At 45.3% G+C, this 21746-nt stretch overlaps 1 protein-coding gene across 3 annotated transcripts; it reads right to left on the reverse strand.

Moving 5' to 3' along the window:
- Nucleotides 1-210: 210 nt before the first annotated feature.
- Nucleotides 211-21274, reverse strand: SLC25A44 (solute carrier family 25 member 44). Of its 3 annotated transcripts, none has more exons than XM_075908322.1 (5): nucleotides 21109-21266; nucleotides 13901-14020; nucleotides 10344-10971; nucleotides 7387-7514; nucleotides 211-5422 (listed from the first exon to the last, which is right to left on the reverse strand). In XM_075908322.1, exons 3-5 carry the CDS (start codon nucleotides 10963-10965, stop codon nucleotides 5231-5233), a joined length of 942 nt encoding a protein of 313 aa, XP_075764437.1. In that variant the 5' UTR covers nucleotides 10966-10971; nucleotides 13901-14020; nucleotides 21109-21266; the 3' UTR covers nucleotides 211-5230. The 3 variants fall into 3 exon arrangements, 1 of the variants encoding a protein (XP_075764437.1); XR_012897530.1 differs by having other exon boundaries at nucleotides 5286-5422; nucleotides 7387-7509; nucleotides 21109-21273; XR_012897531.1 differs by lacking the exon at nucleotides 211-5422 and having other exon boundaries at nucleotides 7384-7514; nucleotides 10241-10971; nucleotides 21109-21274.
- Between the last annotated feature and the right edge of the window lie 472 nt (nucleotides 21275-21746).

Genomic DNA, 21746 nt, shown 5'->3' on the forward strand with positions numbered 1-21746 from the left:
AGAATCAGGCTGCATCTCAAGTTTCACTTTGACTATCCCACCTTAGATGTTCTAGAGAGAAATGTAACAAAATCTAGGGCTTCAGTCAATGAAATGTTAAACAAAACAGGTAACTGTATCAGAACCTTCAGAGGGTAGAAAAAAGTTAACTTGCAAACTCTGCAATATGGAAATTACTTAAACCAAGTTAGATACATAATGAGAATCAAATAAATAATAAAAGCTTTAATGAATTACACAAAGACATATTACAGTGCAACAGTGAAACCTGTTAAATGTACACAATACATTCACCCAGTATCTGATTTTAGAACAGGCATCGAGTCGTATCATTCTATACTCCCATTGCAACAGACGTAGGCAGTCAAATTCCAGCATCATGGCTTTCAAACTCCCCAAACTCATTCAGAGATTGTATTGCGTTGGGACACTTCTTTATTCCAGCCCAACAGTTCCTCCAAAACAATGGAAGCCCTACAATGTTCCATTCCCAGATTTCTTCTTGCAGATTGGTATGCGGGTATGGGAAAGTTCAGCTGACATCACCATATTTAATAAAAAATAAGATTGAGCCTGAGAGCGCGGCAAGACTTCAAAATACTCCGTTATCTAGAGGGGCTTGCACTTAGGATAAAGACATGCATGGATTTCATCAGGAAACAATTCTATCCACTCATCAGTTTACAGACAGGGTGACCACTACTGTACATAGAAACCTGTAGCACATCAGAAAGGTTGGGAGTAAGGGCATCAAGAATAAATTGACAAGATCATAAAATGTGAGCAAAATTCATTGGAAATACTGTACTACCACATGTTGACACAGTAGAGATTAGCATAGTCACTCCACAGTTGATAAATGCCCTTGAGCAGAAAAAAACTAACCCAAATGAATAGAACCACAAAGGGATTGAAATGCTTTATCTGCCAGAAAAGATAAAGAGTTATAGCCAGTACAGGCTGATTAGCACAATATACTATAATTCTCTTGTGACATCCCCAGTGGAAACCTCTGCCTGATTCAGATCTGAAGGACTGATTGGATATATTTAAGGCTTGATGGTTTAATGAGTGATCAATTAAATCTGAGCTATGTGGGGAAGAATAATCATCCAAACAGGACAAAACAGATTGCTAGAGATGCCAGGTTCCTGCAGAAAAACAGAAGGAAAACAGATTGCCTACATTTTTGTGCAGGAAAAAAAACCCAAAACACACATTTGTAAAAGTTAAATCCAGACTAGCTGAACTATATATCAATACAAAGGGACGCTTTACTTGCTATCTAGTCAGTTTCAAGTATTACACATGCCTCTGTCTATGTTTTTCTACAAGGTTTAACCTTGCATGGTGCTTAAATTTGACACTCTGCACAGAATCATTTTCACTGTGCAACTATAATCACTTTATCAGTGATAATTTCTCCTATTGCTGTGTGGAGGCAGATTTGTAAATAAGAAATTGCTGTGAACAGGGATGTTAACTGGTATGAGCCTTACCGGTATGCTTACCAGTTAACCAGCCCTTGGCCAATTAACTCTAGCAGTGGCCAGCCATGCCAGGCCAGAGCAGCCATAACCATCGCAGGGCCAAATGAGATTCTGGCTGCTGTACAACTGGGCGGCAGGACCTAGGTTAAGAGTTAACCGGTTAAGTGCTATCTTTTAACAGGTTAACCCTTTTAACATCCCTGGTTGTGAAATCACAAAATTGGCAGAGGGATTCTCAGGCAAGTATAGAACTTGAGCCTACTTTCAATTCTTTTTAAGTTGACTACATTTCAAGATGGAGTCTCTAAAATTTTTTAAATTTGACAATGCCCTTTAGGGGCATAATCTCTTCTCCTCCCACAAAAAGCTATCCTCTCACCTGTTAGAAATTGTCAGATATTGATGTTTTTAGAGAAAGGGTCCTCACAGGGTCCTTCTGCAGATCAAGATAACTGATACTATACAGACACCCCAAAATCAAACTAGGGATGTTAAACGGTTAATAATGTAATCATGTAACCGTTAAAAATCTTAACGATTACACAGTTAGTTACACGCTGCAGGCTCTGCAGTATAAAGCTTATACTGTAGAGCCCACAGTGTAGCTGGCGTCCTGGGAGCAAGGCTAGCAGCCAGTGCGCATCAGGAGCCAGCTCCTGGGTGCTGGCTTGGCTCCTGGGAAGCTGACTGCGCTGTAGTTTCATATTGCAGAGCCCGCAGCATGGGGTGAAAGCTGGCTTCCTAGGAACAGGGCCGGCAGTTGGAGCCAGTGTGCACCAGGAACTAGCTTACTAGCACACCAGCTCCCAACCCCACTCCTGGTGAGCCAGCTGCTGACTCACGCTGCAAGTACTGATACAGAGCCAGCAGTGTGGGGGCAGCAGCCAGCTCCCTATGAATGAGGTCAGAAATTGGTGTGCAACCATTATGGAAACCGATAAGCTTATCAGTTAACCATTTAAACCTTACATCCCTAAATCGAACCATGTCAGATCTTGAAAGACAGCATAACAACCTTCACTGCAAAACATACAATTATGGAATGAGATTTCAAACACAAATACCTTTAATCAAAAACAGAGAAAACAAGCCCAGAGAGCTGTTTGTTAAATACGCAGCTTAAGAGTGGGTTCGTCACACTGGCTCAAGTGTGATATGGCTCATTTGACGAGCCCAGCTTTTTTCAATTGCTGAAGCAACTTTTAGTGGCATTACCAGCTTCTATGTGCTGTTTGAAGACAACTATTTTTAAAACATTGTATTGTGTAACATTTAGTCCATTATAGCCACATTTTGCCCTCAAATCCACAGACTTCAGTGACAGCTGCCTGTCTGGACTTCGGAGAGGAGATTTTGACCAATTTGGTCAGTGCTTTTCAACTTGTTTAGGATCCGTTTCTGGCAACTGTAACCCAATGTCTGCTGTGTAAGAGAGGTCACTCGGTTCAGTTAATAAAACAAATGCCAGTTAAAAAGAGCATCATGACTCCAGAGTATTTGAAACAGTTACCCACTAGAGATCATAAATTACCTGCCTTAGTCAAGAAAGCCACCTGTTTTCAAATGAAAGAGGGCTAATTTATTATGGGATACAATTTCAGTTTTCTTACAGTGTTAAAGCCCACAGTACTATGTTTGGCACCTCACCTCCATAACCATTTATGAGGTTTCATCTGTATGGTTTATGTAACATACAGAAACCAATGTGCTCCTCTTGCTGCATTCCCAGGAACAGATAACTCATGATCCCAGATAATTTGAATACAATTTTGTCCATATTTACAGTTTTAGGATCCACTTTTTTCCATCCTGCAAGTCTGTGTGGTTCGATTGATATTGTCCTTTTCCACAATCTTTCCTTTTAAGGGAACGGGATTTGATACCGGACTTTGGACCATAGTGTGTTGAAGATGGGAGTCCTACACACCTTGTGTTCATGCATATAGCTTGACGGAGAACAGAGTCAGGGTCAGATGTACCAGCTGGTGGCCTGCAGCCCTTCTCACCTCTGTCTAGTTCCTGATGTGATATCCAGCACCTTGATGTGTTAGCATCTCATGCCTGTGGGTTATCCTCATAACACTCCATGTGAAGGGTACTATTTTCTCCATGTCAGAGAATGGAAACTGAAGTACAGTGACTGAACAATTTGCCCAGTGTCACACAGGAAGTCTGTGCCTTAATGATGAACCTCAGGGCCTGACTCCATCCACAGTGGAAACCAAGAGCTCCTCAAGTCTGTGGATCTGGGGAGCCCTGTGCTCTACTGAGGGCTAGAACAGGGTCAGCACTAAGGCAGTGAGAGAGGAAAACAGCAGCCAAATACCAGTCTGAGGTATAAGTACCAGTTATTTGAAAGCAGGGGGTTATCTGCTTTATCTTACCAACCCCCCAACCTCTGACAAGCTAGGAAAAAGCTTGAGGACCAGATTCTGCTCTCCATCACAGGATGCATGTCTAGGGTAATGTGACTAAGAAAAGAATCGGACTCCCTGAGTACAGGCTCTCGCTCACAACTTGATTCAGAACCTTAAGTCTGATAAGAGACAAGCCAGAGTTTGGAATAAGCTTTTCTCTAAAACAAAATAGATGAAAATCCCTTTCCTCTCCCACAGAGGCAGAATTTTGATCTATTTTGTAGTACTGAACTGTTACTCAGTAGTTAATAGGTGCACACCTATCGGGTATGCATGCGCTGGACGGAAAGGAAGAAGCAATTTTCCTTCTCACAGCCTATGCTCACTAAAGCAAGTTCAGTTCCTGCTTCTCAGTCACATCCAGTTCAATGTGCCCCTAACGGAGCAATTGGGCATTTCCATCAATCTCTGGATTTGTTTGTGCTTAGAGAAATTAAGGATGGGGAACAGCAGACATTTCCATTGGCTGTAGAATATTTACACTCACATTTGCCAAGGCCACAGAGTAACTAGTCAGTCCCTCAATAAATTGTCCTCTCATCCCCACATCACCATGAAATTTTAAAAAAATAAATAAGAAAGATGATTAAAACCTGGATTAGGAAGCATAATTGCCATTAGCTAAAAGAAGCAAACACCTCAAATGCTACTTAACTCTCATGTGCATCAAAACACCAGCTTGGACATTTGGAAGTTATGTGAGGAAATGAAATAGTTTGCAAGCATATACAAAAATTATGCACAGAGTTATTCAGAAAGTGGTAGGCAAGGTCTTAAAACTGATCTAGGTATTTGTTATTCTCTTCCCTCAAGTTTTAAACATAAAAAGATGTTTGAGAAAAGTTTTTACTATATACATATATAATATATATATTTTTCACCTCCCACAATACCCCTGCAATAAGCAGACTTTCCACCAGGAGGCCCTGCTCGAGTTTGTATATTTCTCCCCATATGGAAATTTGGCAAAATTAAAAGATTAAAATTCATTTCAAGAATGAAACTTTTTTTTTCTCTTTTTGCTTAAACTGACAGTCTTTAATTTGAAAGAGATCAGGAAAATGTTAGGTTTCACTCACACACTTGGTTGTCTTTGAATGACTTGTCAGTCAAAAGCTTTGCCGTGGTTCCCCCCCCAGACAGACAGCAGTAGAAAGTTGTGTTGCAATCAGATCTGAGGAAGTGACAGCAGCTGCTCTTGACTTTTTCCTTTGCTGGGAAACCACACAATCCTGTAATCGAGGGAGATCCCCTCTTTCGGTGAGCTTTTAAGCACCGTTTGAGTCCATAGGGTTTATAAGAAACTCTCTCATTCACTGTTTGCTACCAATGTCTAGAGTCCACAAGCTCCGGGCGGAGGCTCAACTTCTTCAGAGTTTCGTACCCCACCACTATGACAATGGTGGAAGGGGTGGCCGATATGATGCGGGCGGAAAGGCCTTTAGTGAGGCCCCAGGGACCTTCCTCTGCCATTAGTTGCTTGAAAGTGAGAATGATGGAGTTCTTGCCTTCTACCTGCAAAGTCAAGAATGAAACAGGAGAGGCAATTGCTCAGAGAGGCAGCACCAGCAGGTAGCCTGGGCAGTGGAAGACAAAACAACTGCATGAGGGTTGCACAAGGGATTATTCTGCCGAGATCCTTCAAGAGGCCCACCACTGAACTGCTTTCTGGTTTTAATTTGAGGGGAAATCACAGAAACTAGAGCATCAATGACCAGACTTGAAGTCCCTCCAGTCTGGTGTCCTTGATTGGACAGTTGCCAGAACCAGCTACTTCAAAGAAAGATGCAAGAAACCCAAAAGGAGGCTCTAACTGGGTAAACCCACAGTCACACTCTGCCTCAGTTTCCTCACTCCCACGTAACCCGCTCACATACTGGTGGGAGTTTCACTGGCATCAGGATTTCATTCCCTTTCCAAATAATCCATTTACTCAAACAGTTCATTGCACAGTTAAATCAGATATTGCCACATGAACCCTCCTAAGGCCCATGCCTAGAAGGGCTGCTGCTGCCTATACAGTGAGATCCTGAGTCACATCTTGCACCTGGCTAATATAGCAAGCTACCTTCTAGGTCCTTTCCCTAGCCCAAGGAATCCTACAGGAGCCTCTCTGCAGCTCTTCCAACCAACTGGGATCCTTGGATTTTACATCACAATCTGCGGCGCAGCTAATGTGTCTTATGTGCAACTAAATCCACTTCCCTTAAAGGACCAGCCCATCTGGTGACAAGGCAGTGATGGAACAACCTGCCCGTAGTGGCGTTTGAGCACTTGCGTTAATGTTTGTTCCATCCCCCTATGCATTTACATAACAGACCCCACAAGCCCCGAGTTTGTCTTGCAACACCATTTCACTTCCTGCTGGGTGCTCCCCAAAGTAAGGATGTTAAATTTAGATTAATAAGCTAATTGAATAGTTGATGCAATTTGCATCGACTGTTTGAATAGTCGATAAGGGCACCTCCGCCTTTGAAGTGTAGCAACAGCTCTGCTGGTTCTTGCTACAGTTCAAAGGCGGACACACCATGGGGCGCAGGGGGTGAGCATGGGACTCAAGCAGTCCCCCGCTGGCCCCATGCGCCCCGCTTCTGAAATGTATAAGAGCCCCAGAAGGGGCTCTTGCACATTTCAAAAGCAAAACACGCACGGGGAGGACCATGCCAGCAGGGGACTCAAGCAGGCCCTCACACCCGGCTTTTGAAATGTACGAGAGCCCGCATATGCTTATTGGATAGTCAACTAGTCTCTTACATCTCTAACCCAGAAGTAGCTGCCTTTCAGCACTGCTACATGTATATAATTTGGGGATGAAAATGTACACTGTAGGGTTAAGTTATTCTGGCTGGCTCTCTGCTCCCTGCCTCGCATCAGCTCATACTGATGTTGTTACAGCCTGCAGAGCAGAGGTGGGAGATCAGGAGAAGTGAAGAGGAAAAACAAAGTATGAGCTTTGACCAACATGAACACAGTTTCACAGAAGCAGCATGGGACTAAAATTGGGTGGGTATTTTTGTGCCCATTAGGTTAGGAAATAACCAAATAAAATACACTGGAGAAGCAGGCTGGTATAACTGAATTTAAACTGTAGCAGAGTTATAACAAAGACTCTATGACCATTGGGGACAGATCTTCCCCCTCAGAACTGTGCTACAGATTCACCGAGAAGACAGTCCATAGCAGGGGTGGGCAATAATTTTTGACGGGGGGGGGGGGGGGGGGGGGCACTCAGATTTTGGAAAGTAGTCGAGGGCTGCACTCTTCCCTGATATTAATGGAGGAGATGCAAGGTCTAGGATGGAGGTTGGGTGCAGAATAAGGATGTTAAGTAGTGTGTAATTCACTAATCGAATAGTCAATGCATTTTTGGTCACAGCTGCACAGATCAGTGGCAAAGCTGGGACAAAACTTTTGCTTTGTGATTCCAAGTCCAGTCCTCCAGACACTTCACCATCACTACCTTTAGGCTGAGTTCTTACCTGCACACGAGCCCTGATAACGTCCATGGGGTTGGTGAGAGTGGATGCCGTTGCAGCTGCTAGAGGCCCAGAGATAGCTTGGAGAAGGAGGTGTGGACAGTCTCTAGGTGTCAGACGAGAGAGCTGTTCTGCGAACAGGAGGGAGAGTAAAGTTACAGATGCATGTGTATACATGTACATACCCTGTACTTCCTTCCAGCCAGAACTCCCAGTATTCACTCATAACACTACTTCTTGCAACATCCCTCCAAGCAGAGAATGACACGTTCTCTAAAGCAGCAGGTGTGGGTGCCATACCTTTCTTCATTCTTTTACTTTTTAGTACGTTAAACAACATCCTGGGTAGTTTTTAAATACACACACTGCAATGTGAGGGATGTTGCTGCAGGAAAGAGGTAATCAATCATAGGATCATGGAAATGTAGAGCTGGAAGGGACCTTGAGAGGTCCTCAAATCCAGTCCCCTGCATTAAGACAGGACCACATAAACCATCTCTGACAGGTGTTTGCCCAACCACTTCTTAGAAACCACTAATGATGGAGATTCCACAACCTCCCTTGGAAGTCTGTTCCAGATAACTTCCCTGATACAGGCTGAACCTCTCGAGTCTGGCACTCTCTGGTCCAGCAACATCCATGGTCTGGCATGACTTTAGTTAGCCAGATGTCCACTGATCATGGGCTTCGCCAAGTCTTCCGCAGTCCTATAAAGTTTACAGCCACCAGTCCTGGCTCGCAGTGTTCTGTGCTGTTATTTAGCTCTAATTTACCCCTATCTTCTAAGAGCCCAATAAACAGTGGAAGTGCTAGTAAGGCTGCTAGACAATATTGGCCTCCAATGGTTTGGCAAATTATCTGGTTTGGCAGCTATCAGGTCCTGAGGGTGCTGGACTAGAGAGGTTCCAACCTATAGTTAGAAAGGTTTTTGTAATATCCAATATAAATCTCTCTTGCTGAAGATTTAGCCCATTACTTGTCCTACCATCAGTAGACATGGGCAATAATCAATCACTACCCTCTTTATAACATGCCTGATTTTGTAAGTGAGTTAAGTGAGGTGAAACTTAGGGGCACACAAGACAAGACAGACTCCTGAAATGAGTATGGTAGTCTGGAAAGGATGAGAGCCACTGAAGTAACACTAGGCTTGGCACTAGGTTTAAAACCAATCAAACACAAACATATCTTGTTTAGATGCACAATTGCAGCTGAACTTACTTGTAGCTCCACCCTGGTTCTGCCAAGGGATTTCACACTCTAGAAGCCTTTTTGCTGCCTAAAGACAACTGGATTTCACACTTGGGAAAGCAGGAGTCTTATGTATGCAGCAGCTTTAATTTTCAAAATATCGTGTGACCATCAGCTCCTCCACACGCCACTATCTGAGGGGCAAGTCCTGGCAGATGTGCCAAGTGACTTGCCCAAGGCCCCACACAGTGTAGATGAGCTGGGATTAATACTCACATTCCTGGCTCCCAATCCTGTGTTTAGACCAGCGGTCCTCAACCTTTTTCTTTCCGAGGCCCCCCCCAACAAGTTATAAAAACTCCAAAGCCCACTTGTGCCACAACAATGGTTTTCTGCATACCCAGTAGATTAAAAGCCAGGATCAGTATTAAGGGGGATGCAAGCAGGGCAACTGCTCAGGGCCCCATGCCACAGGGGGCCCTGTGAAGGTTAGTTGCTCAGACTTCGGCTTCAGGTCCAGGTGGTGGAGCTCATGTTACAGCTTTTTGCCCTGGGTCCTAGCAAGTCTAACACAGAGCCCGCTCTCCAGCTGATTTTAGCAGGCCCCCTGAAACTGGTGCACTGCCCCCCAGGGGCCCAGGCCCCTAGCTGAGAACCACTGGGTTAGACCATGCTACCCCATTCCGGTGTGGAGGTCTATCAATGCTTCACACTGCACTAACTGAGGAAAGTGATCAAATGGCTATAAGCCAGCTGACCCGAGAGATAATGGCTGCTCAATGTTCTCGTGGACAGTCATGCTTCCTTGACCCACTCTCTGCTAACGTGCCCTGTGGGAAACACTGTTCCCACCCCATGGCAGTTCAGGAGCACCAGTATGAATCTCTTTGGTGTGGCGGTGATCTCATTTACAGAGGTGCCAGCCATGCTCCGAGATGCGTAGGGGTATTTATGAAAAAAATCATCCCCAGACAGCGAGAAGGGGTGGATTGGCTGAAGGGAAGCTGCCCTCCTATGCTGCCCAGGGCCATTAATTACCTTGGCTTGTTCTGGGCTTGGGCAGCTTCCCCCAGATGCTCCCTTCTCCTCTCCTTTCTCTGTTGCATTCCCTCTCCTCTGCCTCCTCCGCAGTCTGCATGGGGAGGGTCTGACAGGAAGCAAACTGCAGTGATTGTCATTGTGGGGCTTGGGGTGTTAGATTCCCCACCTAAGCCACAGGCTGCATGTTACGCTCTACCACCCCAGGCAGTCCCTGCTGGCACGCTCTAAAGACCTTACGAGCATTAATGAAGTTCAGCAGGATCCACTCAGGCAGTTAGACTGCAACGCAGCCTGTGAGTCAGGTGGTGAATCCAGCACCCCAACTCCAAAGGACAACTGCTACAGCTTGCCTCCTGCCCAAGTCTCAAATATCACAGGGTGGAGAAAAGTATTGCCAATGGCTGTGACACTACTGCCTATGTTTGTTGGACCTCAGTAGCAGTGAGAGAGAGAGAGAGACAGAGACAGACATTCGTTTAATGAGTGTGTGCGCACTTGAGCTTGCAAAATCAATAGACAACCCTGAATTAGTAATTTCACCTTTACATGTTAAAAAAATATTGAAAATCGGGGAGCACTGACATCTCGGCACTTCTACTCCATCGTTCCTAAGGCCCTTAATTACCGTGACTTGTTCGGAGCTTGGGCAGCTTCCCCCAGATGCTCTTTTCTCTGTTGCATTCCCTCTCTTCTGTCTGTTATCGTGGCTGTCCCCAGGTTTCACCTACCTGCATAGAAGTGGTAGAAAGGCCACCATACCGCACTGTTGGGAATATAGGTGAGCAGTGAGGCCACATATCCCCTGTAGAAGCCTCTTAGTCCATCAGCCTTGAAAATCTGCGTGATGATATCCTTGGTCTGGCCAAAGACCACATTACGTTTGCAGTCTTGGTACTGCACTCTGAACCTGCCCATGGTCTCACCGTCACGCTGCATCATGAGGTGCTGGGAGACGACGTCTATTGGCACCGTGATGCTCTGGGCCACCAGGGAGGCCGAGCCGCCAGCCACCAGTGACTTGACGACGTTGCTGTTGTTGTACTTGGACACGTACTTGCGGGTGAGCTCGTAGGTGGTCACGTAGCACTGGCCTGAAATCAGGGTGAAGGTGTTGACCAAGAAGCCCCGGTATAGTCCAGCTGCCCCTTCTGACCGCAGTATCTTCACAAAGGCATCAAAGGTCCCATTGTAGAGACTCTTGCCTTTCTGGACTTGCAAACGCGTTCGGATGAGCGTGAAGGGGTAAACGCTCACCCGGATCATCATAGTCATGCAGACGCCAAACACATAGAACTTCTTCTTGTCCAGATGCTCCCACTCAATGATCGGGATGTTGCGTTTGTCCTCCATAATTCCCTGGAATGCAGGGGAAGTAAAATGAGTGATCATCAGTGCGATTCTTTGGAAGGTGAAGGGGAGTACGGGACTTATAGAATCATAGAATAATAGGACTGGAAGGGACCTCGAGAGGTCATCGAGTCCAGCCGCCCGCCCTCAAGGCAGGACCAAGCTCCGTCTACACCATCCCTGACAGATGTCTATCTAACCTGTTCTTAAATATCTCCAGAGAGGGAGATTCCACAACCTCCCTTGGCAATTTATTCCAATATATAGACTTTTTGGAGTAAGTCTTCCTTCTCCATTGGGCTCAGCCCTGCAGTAACCTTCCTGCAAGCCAAGGGCTGGACTGAGCCCATTTATAAGCCAGTCATTATTATAAAGAATGATCTCAGTGGGACATGAGTGAAACAGGTGGCTTAGCCTCTCAGACACTCAGGGTAAGTTTGAAGATCTTGCCCTGATTTGGGTTCATCTGTAAGGAGCAAAATCTTGATTTCTCATTGACTGTTAACAGCCTATGAGGTATCTTAACAGTCAATGTGAAGGCAAGATTTTGCTATTACAGATGAACACAAATTATCAGAAGGTGGTTATGGGAACTTTGTGCATAAGGACACACCTGGCTTATTCAAGCTTATGCAGAGATGGTCGCTCAACAGGATTTGCCACAGGTGTTGCTGAGTCTGCCCATAGTTATCCTTCCCCAGTTAATAGGAATGTATTTCCTTCAGCTGCCATTTTCTGAGATTAACTACTCCAGCATACCACCAGCAGAAAGTGAATCAGCTGCCCGCATCATGCTAGGTCTTCAGTACAGTGGATAAAAATGTATTTTAAAATGTTTTGATTTAAATTAAATACAGATTTTTTAAAATAAATCTATTCCAAATTAAATGTGCTATAATGACAACCTAGAGTCAAGCCTAAATTCATTGCCATCTATTAAAATAATACATGAAATAGAAAAAAAGCTAAGTGGAGCATATTTGCTGACAAGTTTTAAAGAAAATTAAGCCATCAAACTGCTGCAAGTCACTGGCTAAATACCTGGAACCAGAGCATGAAGCGCCAAACCAGTTTTTAACATATTTAGAAGAAGCAGAGAAGATAATTTCTTTACTTCAATTTATTCAACCAATCTGGAGTTGAACAAGCAGCATTTGTTCTCTTCCATTCTACAGATAAAAACTAGGTGCGAGTGGACAAGATCTACTAGTTCTAAAACCTTGTAGGACACTGACCATAAATGATCAGTTCAATGCACCAACTACAGCTGATAGTTCCTTTCTTTAATAACTCAGGGCAAGTCTACACTACAAAACTAACTTAGGCCGACATACAACCACTTCAGTAATTACTGTGGTTTTTCGTGTACACAGTATATCCCTCTCTTAGCAGTGGTTTGTCCTCATTAGGACCACTTCCATTGATTTAACTGACAATATGGAGCAACGTACTAGCCACACCACTGCACCTGTCAGGCTCACATGGGGCAAAGGGACTCTGGCCTGCCAGTCCCACACTTAACACCTGTTGCTGTCTTTGACAGCTCAAACTGTCACTCCCCATGTGAGAAAGCAATGCAGTGTTTACACAGACACTACATCACCTTAATTACGTCAGCCTAAATGCTGCACCTCTCGTGGAGGTGGAGTTATTAGGTTGTGTAGTGGGTGTTATATCAGTAGGTGCAATATTGTAGTGTAGACGCGCCCTTACAGAGCTAGACCAACATATGCTGCCTTACGTCAGCCTAACCCTGTAGTGTATACCAGGCCTCAGTGTGGCAGCGTGTCAGGTACCCCCCAATCCTGCACCCCCGTCCACAGCAAGATGAGACTCCCAGCCAGTAGAATAGAGAGGGTTTATTGCTTCTCCAGGATACAGCACAGCATAGACGTGATGTGGTTACAGGAGTCAGGGCCAGGCAGCCTTAGAACCCTTGGGGTAGGGGTCCACAAGCCCCTAAACCCTCAGTACTCAGCTTAATCTCTTCTCTTCTTGTTTTCCTAGCCAAGACTGCCCAGCTCCCAGGCCCTGCCCCCTAGCCAGGTGGCCGTCTCCACCTCTCTTCCTTTGTCTCTCCCCCTGGGAAGAGCCTTGTTATCTACTCAGGCTGGGACTAGGTGTCTGAGACAATACATGTGTGTGTGAGTCAGTGGGAATCACACATCACAGCGTAGGGGAACTCGGGGTTACAGAGCAGACAGCACTCCCACTATGTCACACTTAATTTCAAAAGGCAAGAAATGTTTTAATAACCTTTTATCCCTTATGTATCCAGTGCATTTAGGGTAGTTTAATTTAATAAAAAAAGTAAAGTGTTTTTGTACATTTTAGTTGAATTTGAATTTCCAAATGGAGCTCATTTCATATCACAAGTAAAAAATGCAGCACTCACCATTTTCTAGAGTAATACAAATGTAAAAAATTAAGAGTCTCAACAAGAGTATGTTAAGCCATATAACTGTTTAAATAAATGCACATAGGGTATGGTGCATCCTGCTGATTAGCAAAAAGAGCCAGCTATCGTGCAAAGGCTATGTTTTGCTGCAGTCAATATATTTAAATGATTACCAACCAATGAAAATCAACAATTGGGAAAATAAGTCAAATGCACAAATGGAAAACTTGACTTAAATCAAGGTTTCCTACTTGTTCATTTAAATCATGATTAAACCCCATCCTGCTCTCCAGAATAAGGGAGAACGCATCACTATCTGGATTTTATTTTCCTATGTAGTGGCATGGGTATGATCCAATTGATGGGGCACTGGCTGGGAAAACCCCAGATTCTATTCCAGCTCCGTTATGATATTCTGAAATCTGAGGTATGTCACAGCATCCTCATGTGCCTAAGTTTCCCCCTGTAAAATAACACTTACTGACCTTTGTGAGATGCTTTGAGATCTGTCACTGAAAAAGACTAAACATTAAATATTACCTCTTATTGAACATGCAGAGCAGGAAAATTCTTTGGCAACCAGGGCAACTTCTCTTCTGTCATTCTGAGTTCACTGGTGTTACTGGCTTTCACGATCCAACCCTTCAGGCCCTAGGCTGCCTACAAAGTAAAGGGTGATATGTTCTGAAATCTCTAAACAAGATCCTAGAATCACTGCATGAACAACAACTGTGTTTTTCCATGCACTCTCTTTGTCCCCCTCCTCCTCACCAATGGTTGTGCCCAGCTGACTGGAAATGCAAGTCAAGAGGTAAAGGTAAGAAAAAGGATTCAAAGGAGGAGGAAGAGAGGACAGATGTAAACAAGCACAGAATTATTCAGAGCCTCTAAGGTGAATACTGAGCACCTGAAAAGAAAGTTAGCAAAGATCATGCTTCAAGAAGCCCCCAGTCAAGAAGTTGCAGACGAAGGTGAGCAAAAACAAAAGGAAAAACTTTAAAGACTAACAAGATGGTTTAATAGGTGATGAGCTTTCGTGGGCCAGACCACTTCCTCAGATCATATTCTGGAAGAGAATTGGCATGACCATATATACCAGAGGAATACAATGAAAAAAGTGAACACATTATTCCTTTTGTTTTAGCAAGATCAGACTAACACAGCTACCTCTCTCTTACTATTCAAGGTGAGCAAAGTTCACTTTCGATACTAGATAATCTTCTCTAGTGCAATAATCCTGAAACACCTGTGATGCCTCCAGGTACTTGCAGGATCTGGGAGACAAGAGACTGCACTGAGTTTCAGTACAACACAATGACTCACCGGGGCTACATGGACATTCATGACAGACTACCATGCTCTCCAGCAGCAGGACACAGTAAGAGGCTACTCACAATTCAATGTTGCCCCTTCAAGTCAGCCAACCCTATTTAACCTAAGTCTCCTCACCCAACCCTCAGGGCCAGATTAACTCTTCTGGGGGCCTTGGGCTATTAGATTTTGTGGGGCCCCCTACGTTTGGCTGGGGCCAAAACGAGGAGTCCAGTGAGCAGGAGGGGGGCAGCAGGTTGAGGCAAGAGGATGGGTGTGGGAGGGGGTGAAGGCTCTGACTAGGTTGAGCTGGGGATGAGGAGTTGGGATGCAGGAGGGGGCTCTAGGCTTGGGCCAAGCAGTTTAGAATGTGGAAGTGAGCTCAGGATAGGAGGGTGGGGTCCCACCCCCTCAGGATAGGAGGGTGGGGTCCCACCTCTACAGACCAGTGACCCTGAACTGATCTGGGTGTTCCAAAAGCTCACAATCTGTACAAGAGATTTGAAGAGTAGCCAATAGGCCCCCCAGATTTTGCACTAGGAAGACTGTTTACTTGAAACGGAGGTTCCTGCTGGTTCCCTTATTTAGTTTCAGTCTATCAGCAGAAACAGATGGTATTTGAATTTCCATGCAATTCCTGCAAACTGAAAACCCCCTTTAAAATCAGCATTGAAGAAGCAGAAAGATATAGCACCGAAGAACAGGCAGCAGCCCTCAGTGAAGAGAAGAACAGAGCAGATCCCCTGTTCCCTGAACAACTCCCATCTTCTACCACTATCACCTCTGCTTTAACCACTCAAGCTGAGCCAACAAATGTTACCAAGAAAGCTTTCTTGTACTGGTCAAATATACACTGTGCATCCCTCCCCCAGCAAAGATTGCCCCAACCTACCATAGACTTTGCAAATCTCAGTCTGGAAACTCCCACCAGACAGTGCATGTCACTAAACATTACCCCCCACTCTTCAAAAAAAAGCCAAAATAAAAGTTTTAATATCCAACTGGAGCCAGATTATTGTTAAACCGAACATTCCTCATTTCAGATCTAACACTCCTTCCTGGGTTTGGTGAAGAAAAGTTACCTATCAGAGGACGACATCCTGATTATGTAATATAAAGCGCAGAGCCATTCAGCTTTAGAAACAACTTATACAACTTGCTTCAAAGGGCTTGTCTACACTTGAAAGTTATTCCATATATAATTAGGTTGAATTTAAAAAGCAACAGCTCCTTATGTGGACACACTTATTATAGTAGAGTTCCTTTTCCCAGTTTTGTTTTGTCTTTGAAAATAATAGCTATTCTGGTCAATTTCCCTGTGTAGACAGTGCCTCTAGCACACATCAAGACAGAAGTGATAATTCCAGGGACCAGATGTTTGCAACTAACCAGGGAAACCCAAAGAAGGCCAGATGGAATGTTGGTGTAATTGACAGTAAATAGTTATGACAAAGGGCCTGATTCTCATGTTCACTAAGGCTTCTTCACACAACTCCAGCAGTGAAAGGGTGTCTTAAAGTGGATGTAACTGTAATTCATACTTACTTTAAAGCCATTTTATACTGTCAGAGTGATAAAAAGAGATTTTAACATAAATAAAAATAAGGCCCCAAATGTCAGGCTCCATCAACAAAGGTCGAGTAATCAGGACTCTGATAAATAAATTGCTTTATCAAGGGAATTTCTAATTGATAATTCCCTTGCAAGGAAATAGAGGATATTAAGGTGATTATATTCCTTCAAAAGTCCTTTAAATGACTTTTTAGAAAACACATTTGCTCCAAACAAAATGTTTACAGAATGTCAGCATTATTATAGCTTGTCACAACTTCTACTGAGGCTCAGACTGGAGAATGAGGTTGAAAATATCAAATAGTCTTTGCAAACTAGTTCTGGAGGAATTCAGTATTTGTTGCATATGGAGCCACAGTAAAATTGCAAATTCCCCCAGGATTGGCAAACCAACAATCCTAATTTAAAAAAGTATCCTATTTTTCCTGGTACAAAAATAAAATGCTCACTGCTACTGCCAACCAAGAGACAAATGGAATGTTAAGAAAGCCAAGAGTTCATCCATACATAAAAATTGCACCACTTCAACTATACTGGTATAGCTAAAGCAGTACAACCCTCTGTAGTGTGGAGAAGGGGAATAAACTAAATCAGTATATGGCACCTTCCTACCACAATAACTGCCCACACAGTAGAGTTTATAACTTTGGAACTTTCAAACGTAGTCCAAATCTTCAACCCAGTCTGCTCGGCTGCTCAGACAGGCATTTAGAAGTAACAGGTAAAAAAAATCATGTTGACTTTGTGTTATTAGTAGCACCGTTGACTATTAAATCCATGCAGCTAGGTGAGATCTAGTTTACATCTCAGAATACGCTCATGGTGGATAAAGACACACTGATCACTTTCACTTTTGGATCTCATTAGTTTCATTTGTTTGGCTCTGAAGCTGCGGCAGGGACCGCAAGGTTTGGATTGGTAGAGCTTTGTGCTGATACAAAATTTGTATCCGCACCTGCAAAAATGAGCTGCGGATATCTGTACTGACATCCATGGATGTGGATACCTGTGGATATAAAGCAGATACCCACAAATTTGCAGGGTTCTAGATGCAAAATTTGTATCCGCATCCATATCTATAAAAATGAGCAGAGGATATCTGCATCCACGGATGCAAATAACCATGGCTATAAAGCAGATATCCACAGATTTGCAGGGCTCTACACCCTGTAATGCCTTCCCTCCACCCATAGGGAACTGTCCTCACTGGAGTTTTGCAAATTCAAGGAAATGTTAGCATTGGTTTTAGGTTCTATATTGTGTTGATTTTATTATTGAGGCCATCAGCTCCTTGCGGGAGAGATTGTACTTTCCTGTGCGTCTTGTTAATAACCACCTTCCTTTGAAACCTAAATCTAACAGACACAATGTAGCTTTAATCCCATAGTTTGCAAGTGATGGAAGCAGTGGATTAATCTCTAAAGGGGAGGGGAGCAGGGTTCCCTATAAACTGGGCTCTTGTGTGGCCACTCAGGAGAAATTCAAATGCCACCCAACTGATTAGCAGAATGCCCATAGCTGGGTTGTGTGTGTCTGTTGGTAGTGCACATTCACACATGCCTAGGTGCACATGGATGGAAAAGATTAGAGGGAACATCCCAGGGAAGCTGAGAGGGGAGAGGAGTGCGTGGAATGTTTTGATTAAATATACTGGGTAAATTCCTTGCCCCCGTGAAATCAATGGCAGTTTTGCCTTTGACTTCAGTGAGGCCAGGATTCCTCTTCTTATGCTTCCAGAATTTAAACCTAAGGCCTTGGTCAAAGCGATGATCTCATTGGACTTGTTTTGGCCATGAGGCATTCCTTTCCAACTTTTTAAACATCACCCTCAGCAAAAGAAAACAAAGATTTTAAAAACCTGCTAAATTCCAAATCAGCCAACTCATGCCTAAAACCCACAGGTTAAAAACCCAACAACTCTCAATCACTTCTCCCACTCCAAACAGCATGTAGCTAATATGACATTTCTAGATCACACCCTATTATGCTTGTACCTTCTGTACCCTTCTTCTACCCTTTGTTTTGCCTATTTAGATTGTAAGCTCTTGGGAGCAGGGACTGTCGACTGTACATATTTTACAGTGCCTCGTACAAAGAGGCCCATTCCTCGGATGGCCCCTAGCCACTACCATAATTAATGGCTCCCCAACCTCAGAGGTAAGGAGTCTGTTAGCTTGCTCTCTGCTATCTCAAGAGTCCATGAAACGTGGGAAGCCAGAAGTCCAAAACTACCTATAAGTCTATATTAATATGCAGAATTGAGTGACTTGTCACTGAGAACAGAAGGAAACTAATTTCTTGATATTTTGCCTGTTGGTTAAGGAAAATGATTAGGAAGGAGGACTGCTAGATTCCAGTTGCAGGCTCTGCCACTGCCTGCGTGTGTGATTATTGGGCTATTCTTACTCCCCTTTCTATGCCTCAGTTTCCCACAGCTCTAAAACGGGGGCATTACCTATCTATCAACAGAGTGTGTGAAGAATTAAAGTGCTATGAAATCTTCAGCTGAAAAATGAAGAAGTGCAGAGTATTACTCAGAGGGAAACCTAAACCAAGTCCACAATTTCCTTAGAGCCCCAAAGGACATCTTCTAATAGTCCCAGTCCTTCAGAAAATTCACTTTGAACTGAAGGCCTGGATGCAGCTGCAGCAAAATTTGTGCTTAACAAGGCTTTGGTAGCCCATGTCAAAGGAGGCCAAGCAATGACTGGAACCAGTGCTCAACCTAGTCTCAAACACAACTGATCAGCACAATTTGTACCTCTTTAATGCCAATCTATGTTATAAATTTTTTTGCTGCAACTGTGTTTAAACATGATTCTTTGGCCAATGAAGACAGGCCCTCTATTGCTCCAAACCAGGAAAGATCTTCCAGTCAGCATACTAATGCCTTAGCCTGACATCCTGGGAGTCATCCAGAAGTAGGCTGAGCAAATGCCTTCTCAAGATCTATGTTACCTCTGGACTCCCTCAGTCTAAAACTAGAAAGCAGGAAGTCAAACAGTCCTGAAAGCAAAGCCACTAAGAGTCTCCTCATTTTAATTCTTATCTCTGTACAAAAGCAGAGGGAACCTGGGCTGGTTAGGTGGGTTGGCATTACTAATTTTTAATAAATACTTCACAACTTAATACCATTTTTATCCAAGGTTCATAAATATACATTTTACAAACAGTGCCTCTGCATATCATCCTCTTTTGACATAAGAGTGAAAGTCACAGGAAGGTTATGCCCAATACTTTCAAGCACATGCATTGCTTTCAATTGTCTCAATTTGGGGCATGCAAATTTGGGCATTCTCTGGCTGTTGTCAGAAGAGGCAACAGCCTACAACTCTGGTGAAGTGGAGAGCTGATTGAGGTGACCTGCTGACTATCGAAAGCACTGAAGGTGCTCTTCTGATCTAGGTACAGATTGTGAATTTTCCCTTTTTAGTGGAATATGCAGATGAGTTCAGGGGGTCACTGGTAGTGCTGGGGCAGGCACTGTATAATTCCCATTCCCAGCACCTTTGAAAAATAGGCACACAAAAACTAACACATCCAGGAGTTAGTGGACACTTTAAAGTGTTGGAAGAAGTGACTTGAGTGGAGAACAGGACTAGGGATGTTAAAATGAGGTTAATTTATTAATTGAGTAGTTGAGAGAATTTTTATCGACTACTAAATTAGTTGATAGGGGAAGGCAGTCTAGTTCAGTCCCAGCTTGTGCACCAGATCCAGGACCAAACCCCGCTGCAGTTCTGCAATTTAAAAGGCAGCAGGAGCCGGGGGACAGGCTGCCTGGCACCTACTGCCTTTTAAATTGCAGAGCCGCAGTGCGGTTTGATTCTGGAATCCAGCAAGAGCCGGGACGGAACTGGGCTAACTGCCCAGCCAGAGCAACCTCTGCCTGTGGCCAGCCCAGGCCACTGTGGACAGGGCTGCTGCTGGAGTAGGCTCTGCCTGCTGCAAGCCCAGGTCCGCCACGGGCAATGGCTGTTTCGGGGGTAGCCTCTCCTAGCCCCCACCTCCACACTGCTGCCTCTAACAGAGACAGCAGCGAGCGGGGGGCAGGCACTACCACAGAGATGGTGCTGGGGGGAACTGGCTTTTAAGCCAGCTCTTCCCAGAATCTGCTCCTTCTTCTCCCACCCCCTTGCTGCCTCTGATACAGAGGCAGCAAAGGGGTGGAATGCGAGCAGTCGACTCAACAACCCACTTAGTCCTGTTTAGGGAAGTATCTGTCCCAGCTTCTCAAACAAACACCACTCATTTTTGACTCTCCCACCATTTCACATCACAGCCTCACCTGCAACCCTTATGCCCAATTGCCCCTCCCCAACTGAGTGCTGCACCCCAAGATATCCCAACTGCCTCTCTCTCCATGCATGACCTCCACCAACCCGGGCCCTGCCCTCCTCCAGTGTTCTCCCTACTTCCCCCCTGAAATCCTCCACCCTCCCTTCAAAATGCCTCCGCGTATCTCCCCAAATACCCATCTATCTGGACCCTCCTCCAGCTCAACATCCCCCCCTGCCACTACCCATCCCTCAATCGGGCACTGCCCCACAGCCTCCCACTACCTCTCCCCCGCTGTGTTCCCTCTAATTTTTCACGTGAGGAATAAATTTTGTTCTGTGCACTCAGGGCGGGCCCCTGAATCTCCTGGGTGGCCGCCCAAGCCTCAGCTGACAGGAACCTTTGCTCCCCCCCCCCTCTATTATCACACCCTGCCCCGCCCCCAGCTGGCCCCTCCGGGGGGGGCTGTCCCAAAGCCTCCACTGCCCCTCCCCCAACTGCCCCTCCCCCGCCCCACAGCCGCTCCCAAGCCCCCCCAACTGTCTCCCCGGGCCCTCAGCCATCCCCCCGCCCCGCGTCTCACTCACCTAGGGCGGGCGCCCCCCGGCCCCTGCTCCGTCCCCATGGCTACCCCGAGACCCGGGCCAGCAGCAGCCGGCACGCGCCTCACCCCCCTCCGGAAATCAGCGGAGGGAGGCGCGACTGCGCGCAGCCCCCCGCTCGACCAATCAGCGGCCCGCCCCCTCCCCCGCCATCTTGGGTGCGGGCAGAAGCCGCGCCCGGCACGGTTCGCTGCGCGTGATTCCTGGCCTTCAACAAAGATGGCGTCCGCTCTCCCTTGCCCCAATCCAACATGGCCGCTCGCGAGGCTAAGCCGTGCAAGGAGCATGCGCGTTTCTTGCTGTTCCCCTCCCCAGTCTGAGTGCTGAGCGCTGCATGCATCTTGCAAGTTGCTGCAGGCGCTGGAAGGGGAGAAAGCGAGAAGGGGCGGGGAGGGGGGTGACTTGGCAAGGTTGGGTGGGTGTTTGAAGGCTAGAAAAGGGGGTGTAAAATATTTCTTCCAGGGTGCAGCTCCCCATGGGGTGTCAGGGTTTGATGTTTGAAGTAGGGGTGGAAGTGATGGGATTCTTTAGGGTTTTTTTTCTGTGTTGCTCTTAGGGATGTTAATGGCTGACTGGTAAGCCTCACACTTAATGGTGCCCCTGAACAGGGGCTCCAGCCCTGT

Source organism: Pelodiscus sinensis, chromosome 24 (assembly GCF_049634645.1).
Source record: "Pelodiscus sinensis isolate JC-2024 chromosome 24, ASM4963464v1, whole genome shotgun sequence".
NCBI lineage: Eukaryota > Metazoa > Chordata > Testudines > Trionychidae > Pelodiscus > Pelodiscus sinensis.